The 16,602-nt window shown below is 47.0% G+C and overlaps 1 protein-coding gene and 1 long non-coding RNA gene across 3 annotated transcripts in view; both read right to left on the minus strand.

Annotated features, from left to right (window-relative positions):
- LOC137142943 (uncharacterized) overlaps positions 1 to 1,056 on the minus strand; it is a 174,810-nt gene extending 173,754 nt beyond the window's left edge. For both annotated transcript variants that reach the window (XR_010917050.1, XR_010917049.1), the window contains exon 1: positions 1,009 to 1,056. This is a non-coding gene — a long non-coding RNA (uncharacterized lncRNA). The remainder of the gene's footprint in view (positions 1 to 1,008) is intronic.
- Positions 1,057 to 5,272: 4,216 nt separating this feature from the next.
- Positions 5,273 to 16,602, minus strand: part of TNN (tenascin N) — a 35,825-nt gene continuing 24,495 nt past the window's right edge. Inside the window, 7 exon segments of the mRNA XM_067532524.1 lie at positions 5,273 to 6,054; positions 6,750 to 6,775; positions 7,549 to 7,707; positions 8,519 to 8,615; positions 10,406 to 10,557; positions 11,551 to 11,683; positions 12,355 to 12,485. Of these exon segments, the coding sequence (XP_067388625.1) occupies positions 5,911 to 6,054; positions 6,750 to 6,775; positions 7,549 to 7,707; positions 8,519 to 8,615; positions 10,406 to 10,557; positions 11,551 to 11,683; positions 12,355 to 12,485 (842 nt within the window). The 3' untranslated portion in view covers positions 5,273 to 5,910.

Below are 16,602 nucleotides of genomic sequence, written 5' to 3' on the forward strand. Positions count from 1 at the left end.
GAATCAGGGGTTACCCAATCAATTAATAGATATCAGGTTTAAAACAAACAAAAGGAAATATTTCTTCACACAACTCACAGTCAATCTGTAGAATTCTTTACCAGGGGATGTTGTGAAGGCCAAAAGTATAACTGGGTTCAAAAGTCAGTGGAATAGGCGGACAGGAAGCTTTCACAGCACTAATCAGTGCCCTCCCTGATTCTAAGCAAAACAACTAGTCCCTCCCTTTTATGAAGTGACTTCCTTAACTCCCTGACAACAAAGCAAAACATCTGCACTGTCTGAGCTGGGCAGCAGAGTGACATCAAGATCTTTTTTCCATGGGAGTCAGATATTTCATGGCCAGATTTCCTAGGATGAAATGGACCTATGGTGCCATCTTGTGGCCATTTTCAGTATTGCAGTTCCCTATTCCCATATGGCTTTTCCAAGGGGAACATATCTCTCCCATGTTGAGTGCCACTCCTGGTGAAAGCTAGGAGCCCAAAATAATCAGGCAAAAATAAATTTCCACCCAGAGTTACAAATAAATGTGGTTCTCATTTTTGTGGAGGCCCCCCATTTAGGAAAGAAGCAGAAGCTGTCGTATATCAAATACAAAGCTCTCCTTGCCTATTAAAGTCTCCTGTATTAACAGCCTTCCCTAAGGTTCAGCTTCTGGAGCAGACCACTTTTGCCTCTGAGATTTGAATAGCAGAGAGCTGCTGGGAGCAGCTGAGCCCCCTGCTCTGCGAGAAAAGATACTTCCGATGAACTAATATATCTACATTTAGTACAATGACATTGGGCACATTTACAATACAGTTTACCAACTCAGTAGGTATTTGCTACCTTCAAACTTTGCTGTAGAGCTAGCAGCTGAAATTATAGCCCCCAACTGCCATCCACAGTCCCTTGCCCAGCCCCACTCACACCTATTCAGTTCCTTTAAGTGGATGAATTAGTGAAATAGCTTGTCACATAGAGGCCAGTGTGGGGATGTCACATAACAATGGTAAAGTCACTTACCTGAGACCCTTGCCAGATATTCTCCCTCTGTCTTTGGGTATCCCTGACTCTGAAGCCCGTAGCTAAGGCAATGTGCTGTGGGCTTCTGAGCATCTCCAGCTAACTACAATAGCACCATACTGACCCAAAGCTGCTGTCATCTGTTACCACAGCTGTAGGCTTGGAAACCTAAGATCAGGAACTTGGGAAGTGGCAAATGGAGGCCCACGTCCCCAGCTGGTGTAAATCAGCAGTGAAGTCAATGGAGCAATGCTAATTTATAGAAGCTGAGGAACTGCTCAGATTCTTTGGATACTTGAAAGCACCCACCTGTATATTGTTCCAGATCCACAATAAGCATTTTAAGTAGTTCATACAGCATTCAGCCCTTTGAGGACAGAGTAGGTATGAATCTGCTTCCAACTTTTCTCATAGGTAGGAACCACAGCAGCTCTGCATGGTGATTTCTCCTTTCCATGGCCTACCTTGCTGTGCTGCGCTGCGCTAAGAGGAGCAGTGGGGTGAGGATGAGAAAGCTACGAGCCAGGGAGAAGGCAAAGGGGGCCTCAGCTGCCTGTTCAGAAGCCCTGAGAGTAGTCTCTAGCAGCCAATAGGGGCAACAAAGATGGCACTTTGGCTTATTCCTGCCTGCAGCTCTCCTTAGAAGTGACATTTCTGCTGGAACAGCTCAGAATGACAGCAGGGGCTAATGTCTCTCTTACCCATCAGGTAGGAGGGAGAGGGGAATCCTGGAGACTCCTTTGCAGAAATAAATCCTGGCAGGCGCTCCCTTTAACCATGACCCTCTGTGATTACCTCCCACCTGAAGCATTGGAATGAATTTCATTCAGAATAAGCCACTTACCCCATCTGCACCTGTGGTGAGCCCTCTGCTGGGAGAGGGGGATTGAACTGGCAATGCTCCCTGAAACTACTGCAGCCCTGTCTTCCATGATGGAAATTGGCCCAGATGACTCACTATGAATAGCAGGCCCAGAATCTCTTGGGGTTACCCAGCTCATTCCCCCCACAAAAAACTGCATCTAGTGGGATGAAGGGATTATATTGCCCCATGTTCTGTTCATTTCAAGCTCCAGCCTTGTACGCACTGAGAGCAGTGGCTAGGAAAGCTCACTTCATTTGTAGCTAGATGGCTTTTCCCCCTCCTCTTTCTTCCCCCAGACTTTCATGCTGAACCCCAGTGCTGGAGCTAGCTGAAGCTTGTGGCTTTGCCAGGTTCCCCTGACACGGGCCACAGTAGTTACTGCTCATCACTACGTTCACATCTGAAAGGCAAACTACATGTTTCCATGGCAACAAAACCATACTGAGTTGTAAGAGAGTGAGGCCAAAATGTACAGCAGGGTGTCAAACATCCAGCTCACGGGCCAGATACGGCCCACCAACCTTTTTGGTCCAGCCCCTGGTGGCAGCGCATGCTGCTGCGAGATGTCACAGCTTTGTACTCTCTGGTGGCAGCAAATGAGTTTGACACCCTTGATGTACAGAGTGCGGTTTTGAAAGGGCTTATTAAAGGCCTTGGGTAAAGCTGTCACCGGTACAGAAAGCCGCAGATCTGGAAATGCCCAAAAGCTAAAAGCAACAGCTGACAAATGAGACTAGCAGGGTTTCTATATCCAGGGGTCATATCTACAGATAGAATCATTCATATGGCTCACATGGGGTAGTGGGGCTTCCGGAGAGTTTGGTTAGGAGGAGGTTAGGAGAAGGCGGGATCTTCAGTATTATCACTGAGGGACAGGAAGAGGACTGTTTACAACAGTGACAATCGAATATCATGTGGAAAAAATTCACCTTTCTCCGGCCAGCACTGGACAACACAGCCTGAACAGGAAAAGGGCACTTTGAAGAGAAACACACCTTCCTCCAGCAATTGCTGTCTCCCTTCCTTAAAGGAGAGCCATGGCCAGTGGTTCTTCATGAACTGGAGTGCCTCTTTTAGAAAGGCATCTAATCATGATTTGAAGACTCCAAGAGAATTTACCATATGCCTCGGGAAGCTGTTCCAATGGTTAATGACTCTCAAATAGACTGTAAGGGTATATCTACACTGTGTTAAAAGACCTGTGACTGGCCTGGGTCAGCTGACTAAGGCTTTTTATTTTGCGGGGTGGGGGAGTCAGGCTGTGGGGCTATAAAATTGCAGTTTAGATTCCACGAGAGGCGTTGGGGGGAAGGTCTCAGGGCTTGGACTTGAGCCAGAACATCTACACTGCAATTTTCTGCCCTGCAGCTCGACCCCCATGAACCCAAGTTAGTTGATCCAGGACCTGAGACTTGGTTCCGCAGGGTTTTTGTCTCACTGTAGATGTATCCTAATAGTCTTAGATCAGTTCACAGCCTTTGTATCTTAAAACAGCGATTAACCCACACATGTTCCTCACCCCCTGCGGGGAGCAGACACCAGGGCCCATGACAACCACAAGGGTTTAAAAATCATGACTCAGACACCCTCCCTCCACCTCCCAAAAAAAAATCATGAGTTGTTTTAATTATATTGTGGTTTTGGCCTGGCTTTTGATATTTCAACCACCCCAATCCCTGGTGTGTGTGACAATTACTGTTACCCCTTCCCCCACATTTATTGAGGTGAGTTTGTCCCCTGCTGCAGACACTCACCCCCACATCTGCTCATTCCCCTGCCCAGGAGTTAATTCTAGCCCCAGCCCCCAAATCAATCTTGTCCCCACATCAGTTATGGGCCTCCTCCCACCAATTCTGTCCCCCAGCCTCACTGATGTTCCTCCTAGATATCACAGAGTTCATCACCCCCTATCCCAGGCTAGGCATTGGGCTGCTGCAGGGTCCACTCTCCCCCTTCCCAGGAGAGGTGTTGTGGGGAGTAGCAGAAGAGCTATCCTTTTCCTGGGGGGGGAGGGGGGAGGAGGGGAGGTGGAAGGAAGGGAGAGGGTCTTTAAAGTGAGTGTGCATCAGAGCCCATCAACCTAATCCACTTCCCCAAGAGGTGGTAGCTAACTATGCCAATGGGAGAAGATCTCCTGGCAGTGTAGGAGCATCTTCATTTAAGTACTACAGTGCACTGGTGCAGCTGTGCCACTCTGTCAAGACAAGCCTCATACTGTGAAAATTCTTCCCAGTCATCTGTGCATGGCATCTTTTTTTGGCATCATGAGCAGGCAGAGTTTAAGATAGCACAACCACTTTTTTTCTTCCCCGCCACCTCGTCATAAAGACTGCCTAGGAGGATATGAACATACATATACCGTACACCCTACTAGGCATTTCTTTTGGCTGGAAGACACCAGCCTTCTAAAGGTTACAATTAAATTATACAGAAGGATTTTAATGTGACGAGACATGAAACTAGAGTTAGAAGACCCAAGTCAGAGTTTAAACCAGGGTTGATTTAACCTTACCAGCAGTTTAACAGAAAGCATTTCATGATGCTTAACTCCTTAACTGGCGGGACTGTACCTTTAAGAGTAGAGAATATTCTGCATCCAGCACTGAGATGTGAAGGAAGAGGAGACAGGTACCGCATGGACCAAGGAAAGAGAGGGATGAGTCAAGAGATTTCTCTCCTGTTAAGAATTAGATGTTGTATTCAAAATAATATTTAGTACTTAATTATCTTGAAATCGCTTTGCCAGCATTAACTACGTAACATGCAAAACACCCCCGAGGTAGGTTGGTGAATATTGTTCTCCCTTTTTTGCAGGTAAGGATGCTGAGGCAGAGGGATTAAATGAGTTGTCAGAGGTCGCCTAGAGAATCCTTTTCCTAGAACTCAGATGTTCTCAGTTATTCTGCTGTTATTGATGCCATCTGACAACAAATCTCCTATTGGTACATATCCTCAGTCAAATCCTTGTTTTCCTTTCCAACCAACTAGAGGGAGAGTCATTCCCCTTGTCACAACAGAATCCATGTCAGCTGGGGGAGCATTACACAGGGAACCTGGCTTTTTTATAAGACCAAGGAGTTGGCACTAAAATGGCCAAGCTGTGGACAAAGAATGATGGAGCAGCTGAGGGGTCAGTTAAAAATAATCCTGAACTCAGGAGCCCCTTAACCAGGAGCTTTAAAGTGACACTATTAGGTTTAATTTAATTGGAAAATGTAGGTTTTTATCAAAGGAAGCTTATACAAAAACTTAAAACAAGGTGAAATGTTCCTATGTTGTTTTTAAAATTCCAAAAGAAGCAATGGTTGAAAACCAAACCTTTCCCCATAGTGTATGCAACCCAAACACTGTGGTGTTGTGCTAGCGCATGAGGATCTGAAAGAAAAAGTGACTAGAGGGTGATCTTTGCGCTTCACTTTTATTAATAGTCTGTTTTCATCATCCAAGCTGGAAACCAGGAAAAGAAAAACAAGCAGCAGAAATAGAAGCAAGTAAACTAGAATCTTAAGAATATCAACCCACAGGGTTATTACCAGCATAGATAAGGGTATTTTTTTTTCAAGATGATGCATTTTAACTTTACAACATCCTCTTGAGGCCTGAGAGGTTACAGCAGTGGCTGTTCGTAAATGTCCTTCGCTACTAGATATTGCCAATATGCGGGTCAGCAACTTGAGTTTTGGGAAGCAGCAGCTTGAGTTAAAGCTTGCTTGTAAGGTTCATACTGATCAGGGAAAACAGATCACCTATGTGCACTGGACCAGTCAGGTCCTTGTCAAATTCTGCCAATCAGGATAGCTGTAAATGTTAACATTCCCCATCAGACCGGTCCCACACTGATGACTTTTGTCAATAGTCTCCAAATGCTTAAAGCAGGATGGGTTGTGAACTCAGAGAGCTCTGAGCAGGGGCTGAAGCAGGCTGGGCACCAGTTATACAAGTACTGGAACAAGCTGTCAAAGTCCTAACATTCTGTTACAAAATAATGAAATTCCATTGTCGGGAGGTAACTAGCTCGGCACTGCTTGGAGGCCATTTTAGGCCCTGTTCTTCCTCTTCCCTGCCATAGACCCTTTTTTCCTCCCCAGGATCGGTTCATTGCTGGATGATTGAGGACGGATCTTCATCTCAGTGTAAGGGATGGAGAACTCATGGCCTTTCCATGCCACCCAGTTGACCCCCTGGAAAGAGAACAAGGAATTCCCTTTATTAAGCATATAAATCATGGGTGGGAGACTGGGATACTATAATACATAACTCACTTATTGGGAAGATTATTATTTATTTGGATTTCTATCATAATAAGAAGAGGGAGTCCCTACCAGCTCTCTAGACACCCCTAACACAAGTTAATATATATACACAATTGGGCACCCCCCAGAACTGAACTCCCTACAAGCATAACACACACAAAAGCCTGTGTAAATAGACGCATTCTGTGTCACGCCCAGATGCCAACAGACCGGGACTAATTCAGGCAGGTGTCTGAGGGGGAGCCCACTTCTGAGCTGAGGTTCCCCTTGCAGAGAGTGTTGTACCACCGACCTTTCCCCCAGCTTTGAAAATGAGGAGGTTCCAGTTTAAACATCTCTGCCCATTTGCAGCTGTGGCAGCATGGCACAAGGAGAGAGGTGGTCTCTCAGGGTGTGTCTACACTGTAGCTGGAAGGTGTGACTCCCAGCTTGGGTAGACAGACTCATGCTAGCTCGGCTTGAACTAGCAAGCTAAAAGTAGCAGCGCGGGTGTTGCAGTACCAGTGGCAACTGAGGCTGGCTGCCAGAGTCCAAGCTGTCTGATCCCCTGAGTCTAAGCTTGGGTAGTTAACCCAAACCACCACCCATACCACAACGCCCACACTGCTTCAGTGTAGACATACCCTCATGTAGCATGGTCCCATGCCACCTGCAGTTTTATTGGTCAAAAACACCACCCTAAATTCAACCCAGAAACCAATGAAGAAAATGGGGCAGCAGTGAAATGTGCTGCCACCACCTTATAGGTGGGCCACTTCATTGAGCACCATGTCTACAGCCCTTTTCATATGGAGAGCTACAGTGTTTCACAAAGGAAGGCAGGGAGCAGGCTCTCCACTTTATGGATGGATTAACAGGCACAGACACATGAAGCAACTTGTCTGAGGTAATGTCCCTGGCGTTATCCTCTAGAGACAAGGATTCAAATCCTGGCTTGGATCACTTTCCTCCCCACAGAGCCCTGCTTCTTCCTGCCCTCTCCCCCGATGGCTTCTTTGATTGGGAATGCACAACAGCCCCTCCAATGTCTTCAGAGGATCATCTGCTGGAACCACTCCCTGCTCTGGCATCTTCAGCAGGTGGCCTGCTGGGCCTGCTTCCCCCATTTCAGTCTGAGGACAGTTCCATGGGTCTCCTCCCTCTTCTCTGCCTCTTTATCCAGTGGCATGTGAGCCAGTCCTAGCCCCTTTTCAGAAGAGAGCCGAACAGTCCTGCTCCCCCAAGTCCAGCCAAAAATACCAATGTATATTTCTCTCCTTAGAGAACCACCAGGAAGCAACCTGGCTTATGGGACTTTTAACGCATCCCAGTCTATTCCAACCCACATGCTGATAGGGAAACAAGTGTCCCAGATTCCAGTACTTGCTTCCATTATGTAATACAGAAGCAGCAAGGATACAAAGCATTCCTTACCAGTATTGCCTCAGTAATTCCCCACAGAGAGCCTGTATCTATCCCTGCTCGAAGCCACCCAGAAGAAGTCATAGACAGCATAGGCAGAGCCGTTGGAGGTCCGCAAATCAACCCGGATCTCATATTGGATGGGAGTGCTGCTAGTGAGATTATGCAGTTTGTCAAGACCTGGGAGAAGAAGCCAGGGTAATTATTCTATGGAGGTAAAACAGGTGTCAAAATTCATTCACTTTCTCTTTTCCAAAGTTTCTTCTTGCCACATTTGTGGTTAAATCTGTTATTTGCTCCTTTCCATCCCACCTTCTTCTCTACTTGATTCTGAAGTTACATCGTATTGATAATGATGAGTTTGCGCCGTCACACTCAGTTTCGTGGCAACAGCAACAGAAACACTGAAGTCTGATGTCACTGCTGGGTCCAGGAGAATAATCCAGACTGTGAAGGAACATTCTCTATCTCTAAGCAAATCTAAAGACCCCAGCCACTGTAGTATCTAGATGCTGAATGCAGCAATCTAAGAACAGTCAACTGAAATAGCAAGAAAAAAAGACACAAAGTGATTCGCCAAGTACATTACGTTTTGTTCCTATTCTTCATGTTTGAGTGAATGCCACATTCTCCTTTAAATCAGGCTGCTAATATCTTACAGCTCTTCTCCTGGTACAGGATCACACAACCCATGAACTGACCCGTCTCTGAGGGTATGGAAAAGTTTGGTTCACTCTGAGCAAAAGCCCAATGAAGTAAGTAAAAAGACTCCCATCAACTTCAGTAGGCACTGGATTTGTTTCATTTGCCTGTGCACTTCCAGGCAAGAGCAGAACCACTGACAAGTTCATGGCTGTTCCTGGGGTATTTCCAACCTGACTGCAGACCTGAGAGGCCTGGATATTTCAGATAAGCATCAAAATACTAGCCAACCTCTACAAAGCCTGCCTTTAACTATCCACCCTTCACCTGTCACATACAGATACAGTACCAAGCCAGAATTCCCCCATGGGGTCTCCAAAGCCTTCTACATAATTCTTCCAGTGCTTGTAGAAATCCAGCTGTCCTGTGTTCCACCTCTGAAATACCTGTAAAACAAATGCACTGCTGAGTGAGTCATAATGATTGAGTAAATTTAGCCTCATTTTCTGTGTGTGAAATATCCACCAGCAGATTGCAATTTCCTCCCATTTATCCAGGATTCAAACCTGTTCTACAAAGACGGGGGCCTTAATGAGTGTTCTTAATTCAAGCTGTTGGTAAACTGTGAATGGCTAAGTGATTTAACATAGCTTTGTTTTCTGTTCCCTGCTTGGATAAGCACACAAGCTCTTCTAGTGCATGTACTTGTGTGTGGAAAATTTAAAATTTGCTTTCCACAAATGTTTGCCCCAGTATAACTCAAATCACACTGTTTGTGGATAGTGAGGATAAAAGGAGCACAAATCTCCTGAATGTGGTATAAACACCTAAATAAACAAGAATTAGATATACAACAGAACCACCAAGAACATTTTTTAACATGGGAATGAATATTCATGGGAAAATTGTTTGCATTATTCAGCCTTCACTGAAATAAAAACCTAAAAAAAAAGAGAGATGAGAATAATCGTCCTCTGGTGGAGAATAGGGTCACCGCTCAGAGAGACACTCCAGAAATCACAGTTTTATGCTCTACTGTTGTACAATGCCCTCAGATCATGGTTTCTTTGCTGTGACCAGCAGTCCACTAAGAACTGGACTCAAGACTGCTAGTTCATTTCACATGAGCCACCATGCAGTTATCAGGTGACTGAATGTCAGTCACTACCACTGACACCGCTGGCCTGGCTGGAATAAGGAACCAAAAAGTGAAATGCTTTGCACCTCACTGAGCCACTCAGTCTCCAACCCCCCTCCCCACCACATGTGATGGGGTGTTCACCACACACCAGTTCCGAAGGGTTAAGGAAGCTGAGAAAGGGACCAAATAGTGAGATAGGCCACACAGAAGGGGATTAGGCTGGAGAAGCAACTCTTGATTGGAAGATGAAGCCCAGCTGAGCAGGTGGGAGGCTGGGCTAGTACAAAGCCAGGAAGTTAGCAACAGAAATGGCTGTATTGAGGACTAGCTCTGCAGCCATGCTCTGTGCATTAGAGAGAGGAGGAGGAGGGAAGCCAGGGAAAGAATTGCACTCAGGCCCTGAGGGAAGAGTGGAGAAGAAAGCCTGCTGGAGATAGAGTAGGAAGCAGCCCAGGGAGAAAGCAGCAAGGCTGAACACTCAGCAGACCTTGGCTGAATGTGGGGTCCCTGAGCTAGAACTCAGGGTAGTGGGCAGGCCCAGGTTCCCCTACCTGCCGTGGACAGAATGGCAGTGTCTGGACAGCAGTCTAGTGAGAGCCTATGCCCCGGAAGGGGAAACCAACCAATGACCTAGCCAGAGGCTGAGTCACAGAAAGGAAGCTGCAGCTCCTGGAGCAAGAGAGGGGCTGCAGAGTAAAGGAGAGGACAATGGGGGGAGAGGCCACAAGGGGAGGCATTGGAAGAGAGCTAATGCCCAGAACAGCCAGGAGGAGGCACCACCTGCAGTGGGCAGAGCACCCCATGACACCATCAGAACTGGCATCCTCCTTGGCAGTCTCATCAGAGGCCAAGGCTGAACAGGCATAAAGGTGGTACCTCCCAGGCAAGAGTTAAGAAACACTGGTTTTAGTGATTAGTGGTGTAGGAGCTGCAGGGCAAGAGGGGAGGATACTTCCAATGCTGCTGCCGTGTCATGCCGGTGCTAGCCATACCCAGAAAATTTCAGTCTCCAGGGATGTCAGGGCAGTATTAGATTCACTTAATTATATTTTTTAATAAGTAAATAGATGTGCAAAAGACCCCAGCACCACTCACTATCCATCCGCCTCTGTCGGTGGTCATATCACAGTACACCTGCATGGGTCTGCCAGCATCACCATTCAGATAGATGGTGTACATGCCACTGGTGGCATTCCCATTTTGCTGGGTCCGGCTGCAGTCAGCAGGGTATGGGTAGAGGAAGGCAACTGTGGGAACAGGACAGGGAAAAGCTCACACTGGAAAGTCTGAAAAGGAAGCTGGAGGAGGCATTCCCAACTGAGTCTCCTAAAGAGGATGTGGTTTGAACAGGGGCACAGGAACAATGACAACCTTAGGCTTATGGGACCATATAGACTCTCTTCACTATATGCACACCCACACACATCTGTCAGCTGAAGCACAAACCCTGATGCCATGGGTCCTGCCATGTTCTGGTAAAGACTGCCTTCCATCTAAGCTGTGTATCAGCATTACCTGCTGTCTACCTAGCCTAGGAATGGAGTCACTGAACTGCAGGAGGCAGCCTGGTCCTTCAGAGGATCTCAGGGAAAGCCAGAGACGTCTGGGGATGGTAGAGTCATGGATGGGTAGAGAAGTACTGTTTACAGATGGAAAGGGAGCTCACTATCCCATCCCCACTTGCCATCATTGATCCACAATGGACAACATCTTTGTGACCTTCCCCAACAGGACAAACTCCTGCATCACATTGGTATGAAAGGCAGCTTAACAGGATGCAGGTTTCCTGGGCCCTGTTAGTGAATTTGGCCACCTCTTTAATACCACAATCAGTGCCTACAAGATATGAGTTGCCCCCACATTACTAGGTTGACGCAAGCAGATCCAGGATGGACGATCGCCTTCCCTACCTCTGATCAGATTTCCACAACTGGTTTATCTACTATACTCAAATGATAGAATCCATCAGCAACATCATTCAGATCTGAGTTTCCACATAAGCCATCTCACTGTGTCACCTCATGCTCTTCCGCCATGGCATCCCCAACCCTCCATGCAGCACTGGACGGGGAGTCAGGAGATCTGCATTCTATTCTCAACTCACTGACTTACTGCATGATCTTTGATGAGTCATTTAATTTCTCTGGGACTCTGTAAAAGTGGAACTACCACCACTAATCCTTAACAGTGAAGTGCTACAGATAAGTAGTGTTATTAGTATTATTAGTGCCAGGCCCTACCTGTCGAGAAGAAGTTGGATGCCTTTCTGCTCCGGCAGTCTCCCTTAAAGGCCACCACATAGACTGTGTACCTCACTCCTTGTCCCAGGCCTTCCAACATGAACCTTTGCTCATTAGGACCCAGTTGCACTTCCTGCCAAACAAAGACAAGACAGACTAAAGATCTTCCCAGCCCCATAGTCCACCTCATCTCTTCCTGGGCAAGCTGCTTCCATATTCTGAATGCTTTTAGAAGTGAGCTGGGACCAGCCAGAAAAATACTAGTAGCAGGGTGTACCCTTTAAAAACAGGGCCCTCTGCATATCTGTGGGTAGGTTGAGGACTCCCTCTCCCTGGAACAAGGATTTGGGGAAAAGAGTGAACTTGCACAGAACCTACAGACAACTGTATCCACAGGCACTAGGCGACATGCATATTCTACATGCAAAGTGCCCTCTGCCATGTATAAACTTATTGGAAAAGCAAATTAAAAAAACATCCCTGCCCCCAAAGTCAAGGCCAGTTACCATGGAACTCTCCTATTCTGGGAAGCATCTGCTCACTCCAAAACATGAATCATCTGCCTACCCCACAACACCCAGCAGTTACAGTGGTATGTTCCATCCAGTGAGGCAATAGCTGCTCCCAACAGGTGTAACTAAGATGGAATGTTCCATTTCCCAAGGCACCTCCCCACTTAAATTCTAAGGTTGTGCATATGTTCTCCATAACAGGATCTGACTGACTAAACCCACGTCCCCCACGTCATGTGCACTTGAAACGGGGGCTGTTTGTAACAAGCAGGAATTAAAGAGCTCACAATACCTTGCTGGTGCCATCTGGAGCCAGGTAGGTCAGAATGTAGCCACTGATCTGTGCTGCAGGCGGTGTCCAGGTAACTACACCACTGGACTGTGTCACATCTGACACACAGAGGTTCTTGGGAGGGTCAATTTCTATTTCAAACAAAAGGCAGAGAACAGAACCAAACTCTGCGATTGTACGAGTACCTCTGAGAAGAAGCAATACATAAGGTCAATCTTCAGCATAGGGCATGGAGGTATAGAGTTTTTAACTCCTGGTATTGTTAACTGGGACTCTGGAACTTGCACCAGTTATATTTCATGGTTAACAAGGAGGAATGTGTGAGGTGCATTATCAGAGAGTTGGGGCCCAGAAATGAGATAGTAAAGATTGCTGCAGATCAGGCACCAGATATACTGGCAGTGGAGCTGCAACAGAAATAGCATGGTGTGTTGTAGATCAGAGAGGAGGTGGCACCCTGGACTGAAATAGTATGAAGTGCTACCGGGCAGAACGGTGAACTGGAATAATTGATGGTCTGAAATTTGGTTCACTGGCAGAACTACATGGGAGAAGCACACAGCACGTGCCAGCACCTTGAGCCAACACCAGGCTCATCTTCAGCCACTGTTACCTGTCCTGTGCATTTATGATTACCAAAAGAAGAAGTTACTCACCTTGTGCAGTAACGATGTTTCTTCGAGGTGTGTGTCTCTATGGGTGCTCCACTGTAGGTGTGTATGTCGCTGCGCTGCTGATCGGAGAACTGCGATAGCAGTGTCCATTGGGCCCGCACATGCACTGTCTCTCCTCAAGCTGTGCCATGAGGCTAGCCAGTTCCTTCTCTACCGCAGAGTCATAAACGAGAAGCAGAGGGAGGAGGGAAGGTCATGGACCACCCATAGAGACACATCTTGAAGAACCATTGTTACTGCACAAGATGACTAACGACTACTACTTCTTCAAATAGTGTCCCTATGGATGCTCTACGGTAGTGACTCCTGAGCAGTGCCCCTTCCGGAGGGTTAGGACTTCAGAGTCGGGTCAGTCACAGATGACAGTGCTGTGGAGCCAAAGATGGCATCAGAGGCAGAGTCCCCAGCGATCGCACAGTGCTCTGCGAAAGTCTGGACTGACGCCCATGTCGCTGCTCTGCAGATCTCTGAGATAGGGACATCCTTAAAGAAGGCAACAGCTGAGGAGATTGATCTTGTGGAGTGTATGTACAGATCAAATCTGGAGGGGTCATGTTATGAATTTGGTAGCACTGTCTGATGCAATTCAAGACCCATTTAGAGAGTCTTTGGGCTGATATTGCTGAGCCATTAGATCTCGCCGCCATAGAAAGGAACAGCCTCAGGGACTTCCTAAAGGCTTTTGTCCTATCAAGGCAAAAGGCTAGGGCTCTCCTAACATCTAAGGTGTGTGGTACGGCCTCCCTATTGTCTTGGTGAGGCTTGCGGTAGAAGGTGGATTGACTGATTCAGGTGAAAGGAGGAGGTTACCTTAGGGATGAACTTTGGATGTGGCCTGAGTGTAACCTTGTCCAGGAAGAACACTGTGTAGGGGGGATGCGCCATCAGAGCTGCTATCTCCCCTAGTCTTCTAGCTGAGGTAATTGCTATCAGAAAATCTATTTTCATCAATAGATATGTTAGTGAACAGGTGGCTGTAGGTTCGAAGTGGGGCCTGGTCAGCCCTTTCAGCACCTGGTTTAGGTCCCACAGGGGGATAAGAAGTTGAGGTTGAGGGAAGATATCGGTTGGTGAAATGCTGTGATGGCTGCTAGATGGACTCAGAGAACACCCTGACCTTTTGAGGGTCAGTGTATATTTCCAAAAAATGTGGAAGAGTTGTTGACATTGAAGAGATTGTTGGGATGTGCACCAAATTTGAAATCTGGACCATTTCTCCAGGTAAGTTCATCATGCGTGGGACTTTCTACTGTGCAGTAGAACCTCTTGTACTTCCTTCAGGCATACGGTTTCTAGGTGCTGGAACCATACAGGAGCATTGCTTTGAGTCACAGAATCCGCAAGTTGGGATGTATGGTATGCCCTTTGTCCTGTAATAGATGGTTGGAAGGGAGATCAGCGGGCACATCATGAGCTGCTTGGCCAAGTAGAAGCAATCAGGATTATGTAAGCTCCATCCCTCTATCTTCAGCAGGACTTTCAGCAGAAGAGGAAATAGAGGGAAGTGGGAGAGCATCACCCAGACAGTGCTGTCCCATCCCCACCTTGGAGCAGTATCGTGGACACTTCTTGTTCTGATAAGTGACAAACAGGTTTGTGGATGGTGTTCTCCACTGTATGAACAAGTTGTGAATTACTGACAGATGCATCTGCTACCTATGGTTGTGTGGGAATCTGCGACAGAGCTTGTCCGCTATCAAGTTCTGTGTGCCCAGGAACTAAGCCACAGACAAGGTTACACTGTGAGAGATGCTCCAGTTCCATAGTCTTATCGCTCCTGTGCATAGGGAGGGTGACCTGGCCCCTCTTTGGCAGTTGATATAATACATGCAGGCTATGTTGTCTGTTAGGATCTTCGTATGTGATCCAGCTATCAGCGGGAGGAAATGGTCGCAGGTATTCCTGACTGCTCTCAATTTGAGAAGATTGATGTGTAGGGATATCTCCTCAGCTGATAATTTGCCTTGTGTTGCGAGGCCGTTTAAATGTGCACCCCAGCCTATGAGTGATGTGTCGGTGGAAAGGAGTGACAATGCCTGCAAGAAGGGGATCCCTTTGCATGCATTGGCTGGGTTCTTCCACAAGTCCAGGGAGTTTTTTATCCTGGTAGGCAGTGGCAGGGGTTTGTCCAGACTGTCCTTATTTGGCCTGTAAATCGAGCTGAACCACAGTTGGAGGCATCACATGTGGAGCCTGGCATGTGATATCACCACTGTGTTCACTGCCATATGTCCCAGGAGTTGGAGACAGAGTCTAGCTGGTATTTGAGGGCTGCACTGAGCTGCGTCTATGAGTGAGACCAGGGAGAGGAGCCTCTCTTGAGGTAGGAAAGCTTTGGCTTGTAACGCATCTCAGTCAATCCCTGTGAATTCAAGGCATTGCACTGGTGTGAGGGTCAACTTCTGGGTACTGATCTGGAGGCCCAGTTCTGTGAACAAGTGTATCGTGGTGTCGGTGGCTCGATGAGCCTCCTGGATCAACTGGGCTCTGAGGAAACAATTGTCTAGGTAAGGGTAGATCATTATCCTTTGTGAGCGTAGATGAGCGGCTGCCATTGAGCGAACTTTGGAAAATAATCTTGGGGCCGAAAGGGGGATTCTGTATTGGTAATGGTCGTGTCCCAGAGTAAATCTGCGAAATCATCTGTGAGCCAGTAGTACGGAAATATGAAAGTGGGCATCCTGTAGATCAAAGGCCAAAAACCAGTCTCCCTGTTGGAATGATTGTCAATAAGGTCACCATCTTGAACTTCTGAGCCTTGACAAATTTTCTGAGAGTTCTGAGGACCAGAATGGCTCTCCAACCTCCTTTCCTTTTGGGTATTAGGAAGTAATGAGAGTAGAACTCCTTGCCTCGTAGATGTTGAGGTACTGATTCTATAGCTCCTAACTTCAGGAGTCGATCTACCTCCGGATGTAGTAAACTCTCATGAGAAGGGTCCCTGAAGAGGGATGGGGAAGGGTGTTGTGGAAGTGGTAGGGAGGTGAAGTGGGATGGAGTATCTGGATCAGACAATCTCTAGCACCCATTTGTCTGACATTATATGTTCCCAGGCACTGTGGAATGCTGCCAAATGTGTGCATGGTCACAGGTAGTGATGGGGAGTAGTTTTGCAGCACCTTGACCTGCCCATCAAAAGTTCTCATCTCATCACCACAGCCATGGAGATGGATCTGGCAGCCATGTTGGCGATGTCAAGAGTCAACTGCAACAATGTTTTTGCCAACAGTTGCCCTTCCTGGATGATGGCCTTAAGGGAATCCTGAGAATGGCAGTTTATCAGTAAAGTCCTGTAATTTATTGGAATTTGTGTAATTGTATTTTGGCATGAATGCCTGGTAATTGGCAGTACAAAATTATAAAATGGCCAAGGAATATGCATTCCTACCAAAGACATTGACGCACTTCCAGCCTCTGTCATAGGGTGTTGCCCTGGAATGATGTTGTCTGCTGCAAGAGTTTATAGCATCCACCATGAAGGAATCTGGTGGTGGATGGGAGAAAAGGAATTTCTCTAATTCCTTTGTGTGGACATAATATTTCTTGTCTGCCCACTTGCACATCAGAGCTACCA

This window comes from Emydura macquarii, unplaced genomic scaffold, assembly GCF_026122565.2.
Source record: "Emydura macquarii macquarii isolate MOO-44397 ecotype Brisbane River unplaced genomic scaffold, CSIRO-AGI_Emac_v2 contig_3287, whole genome shotgun sequence".
Taxonomy (NCBI): domain Eukaryota; kingdom Metazoa; phylum Chordata; order Testudines; family Chelidae; genus Emydura; species Emydura macquarii.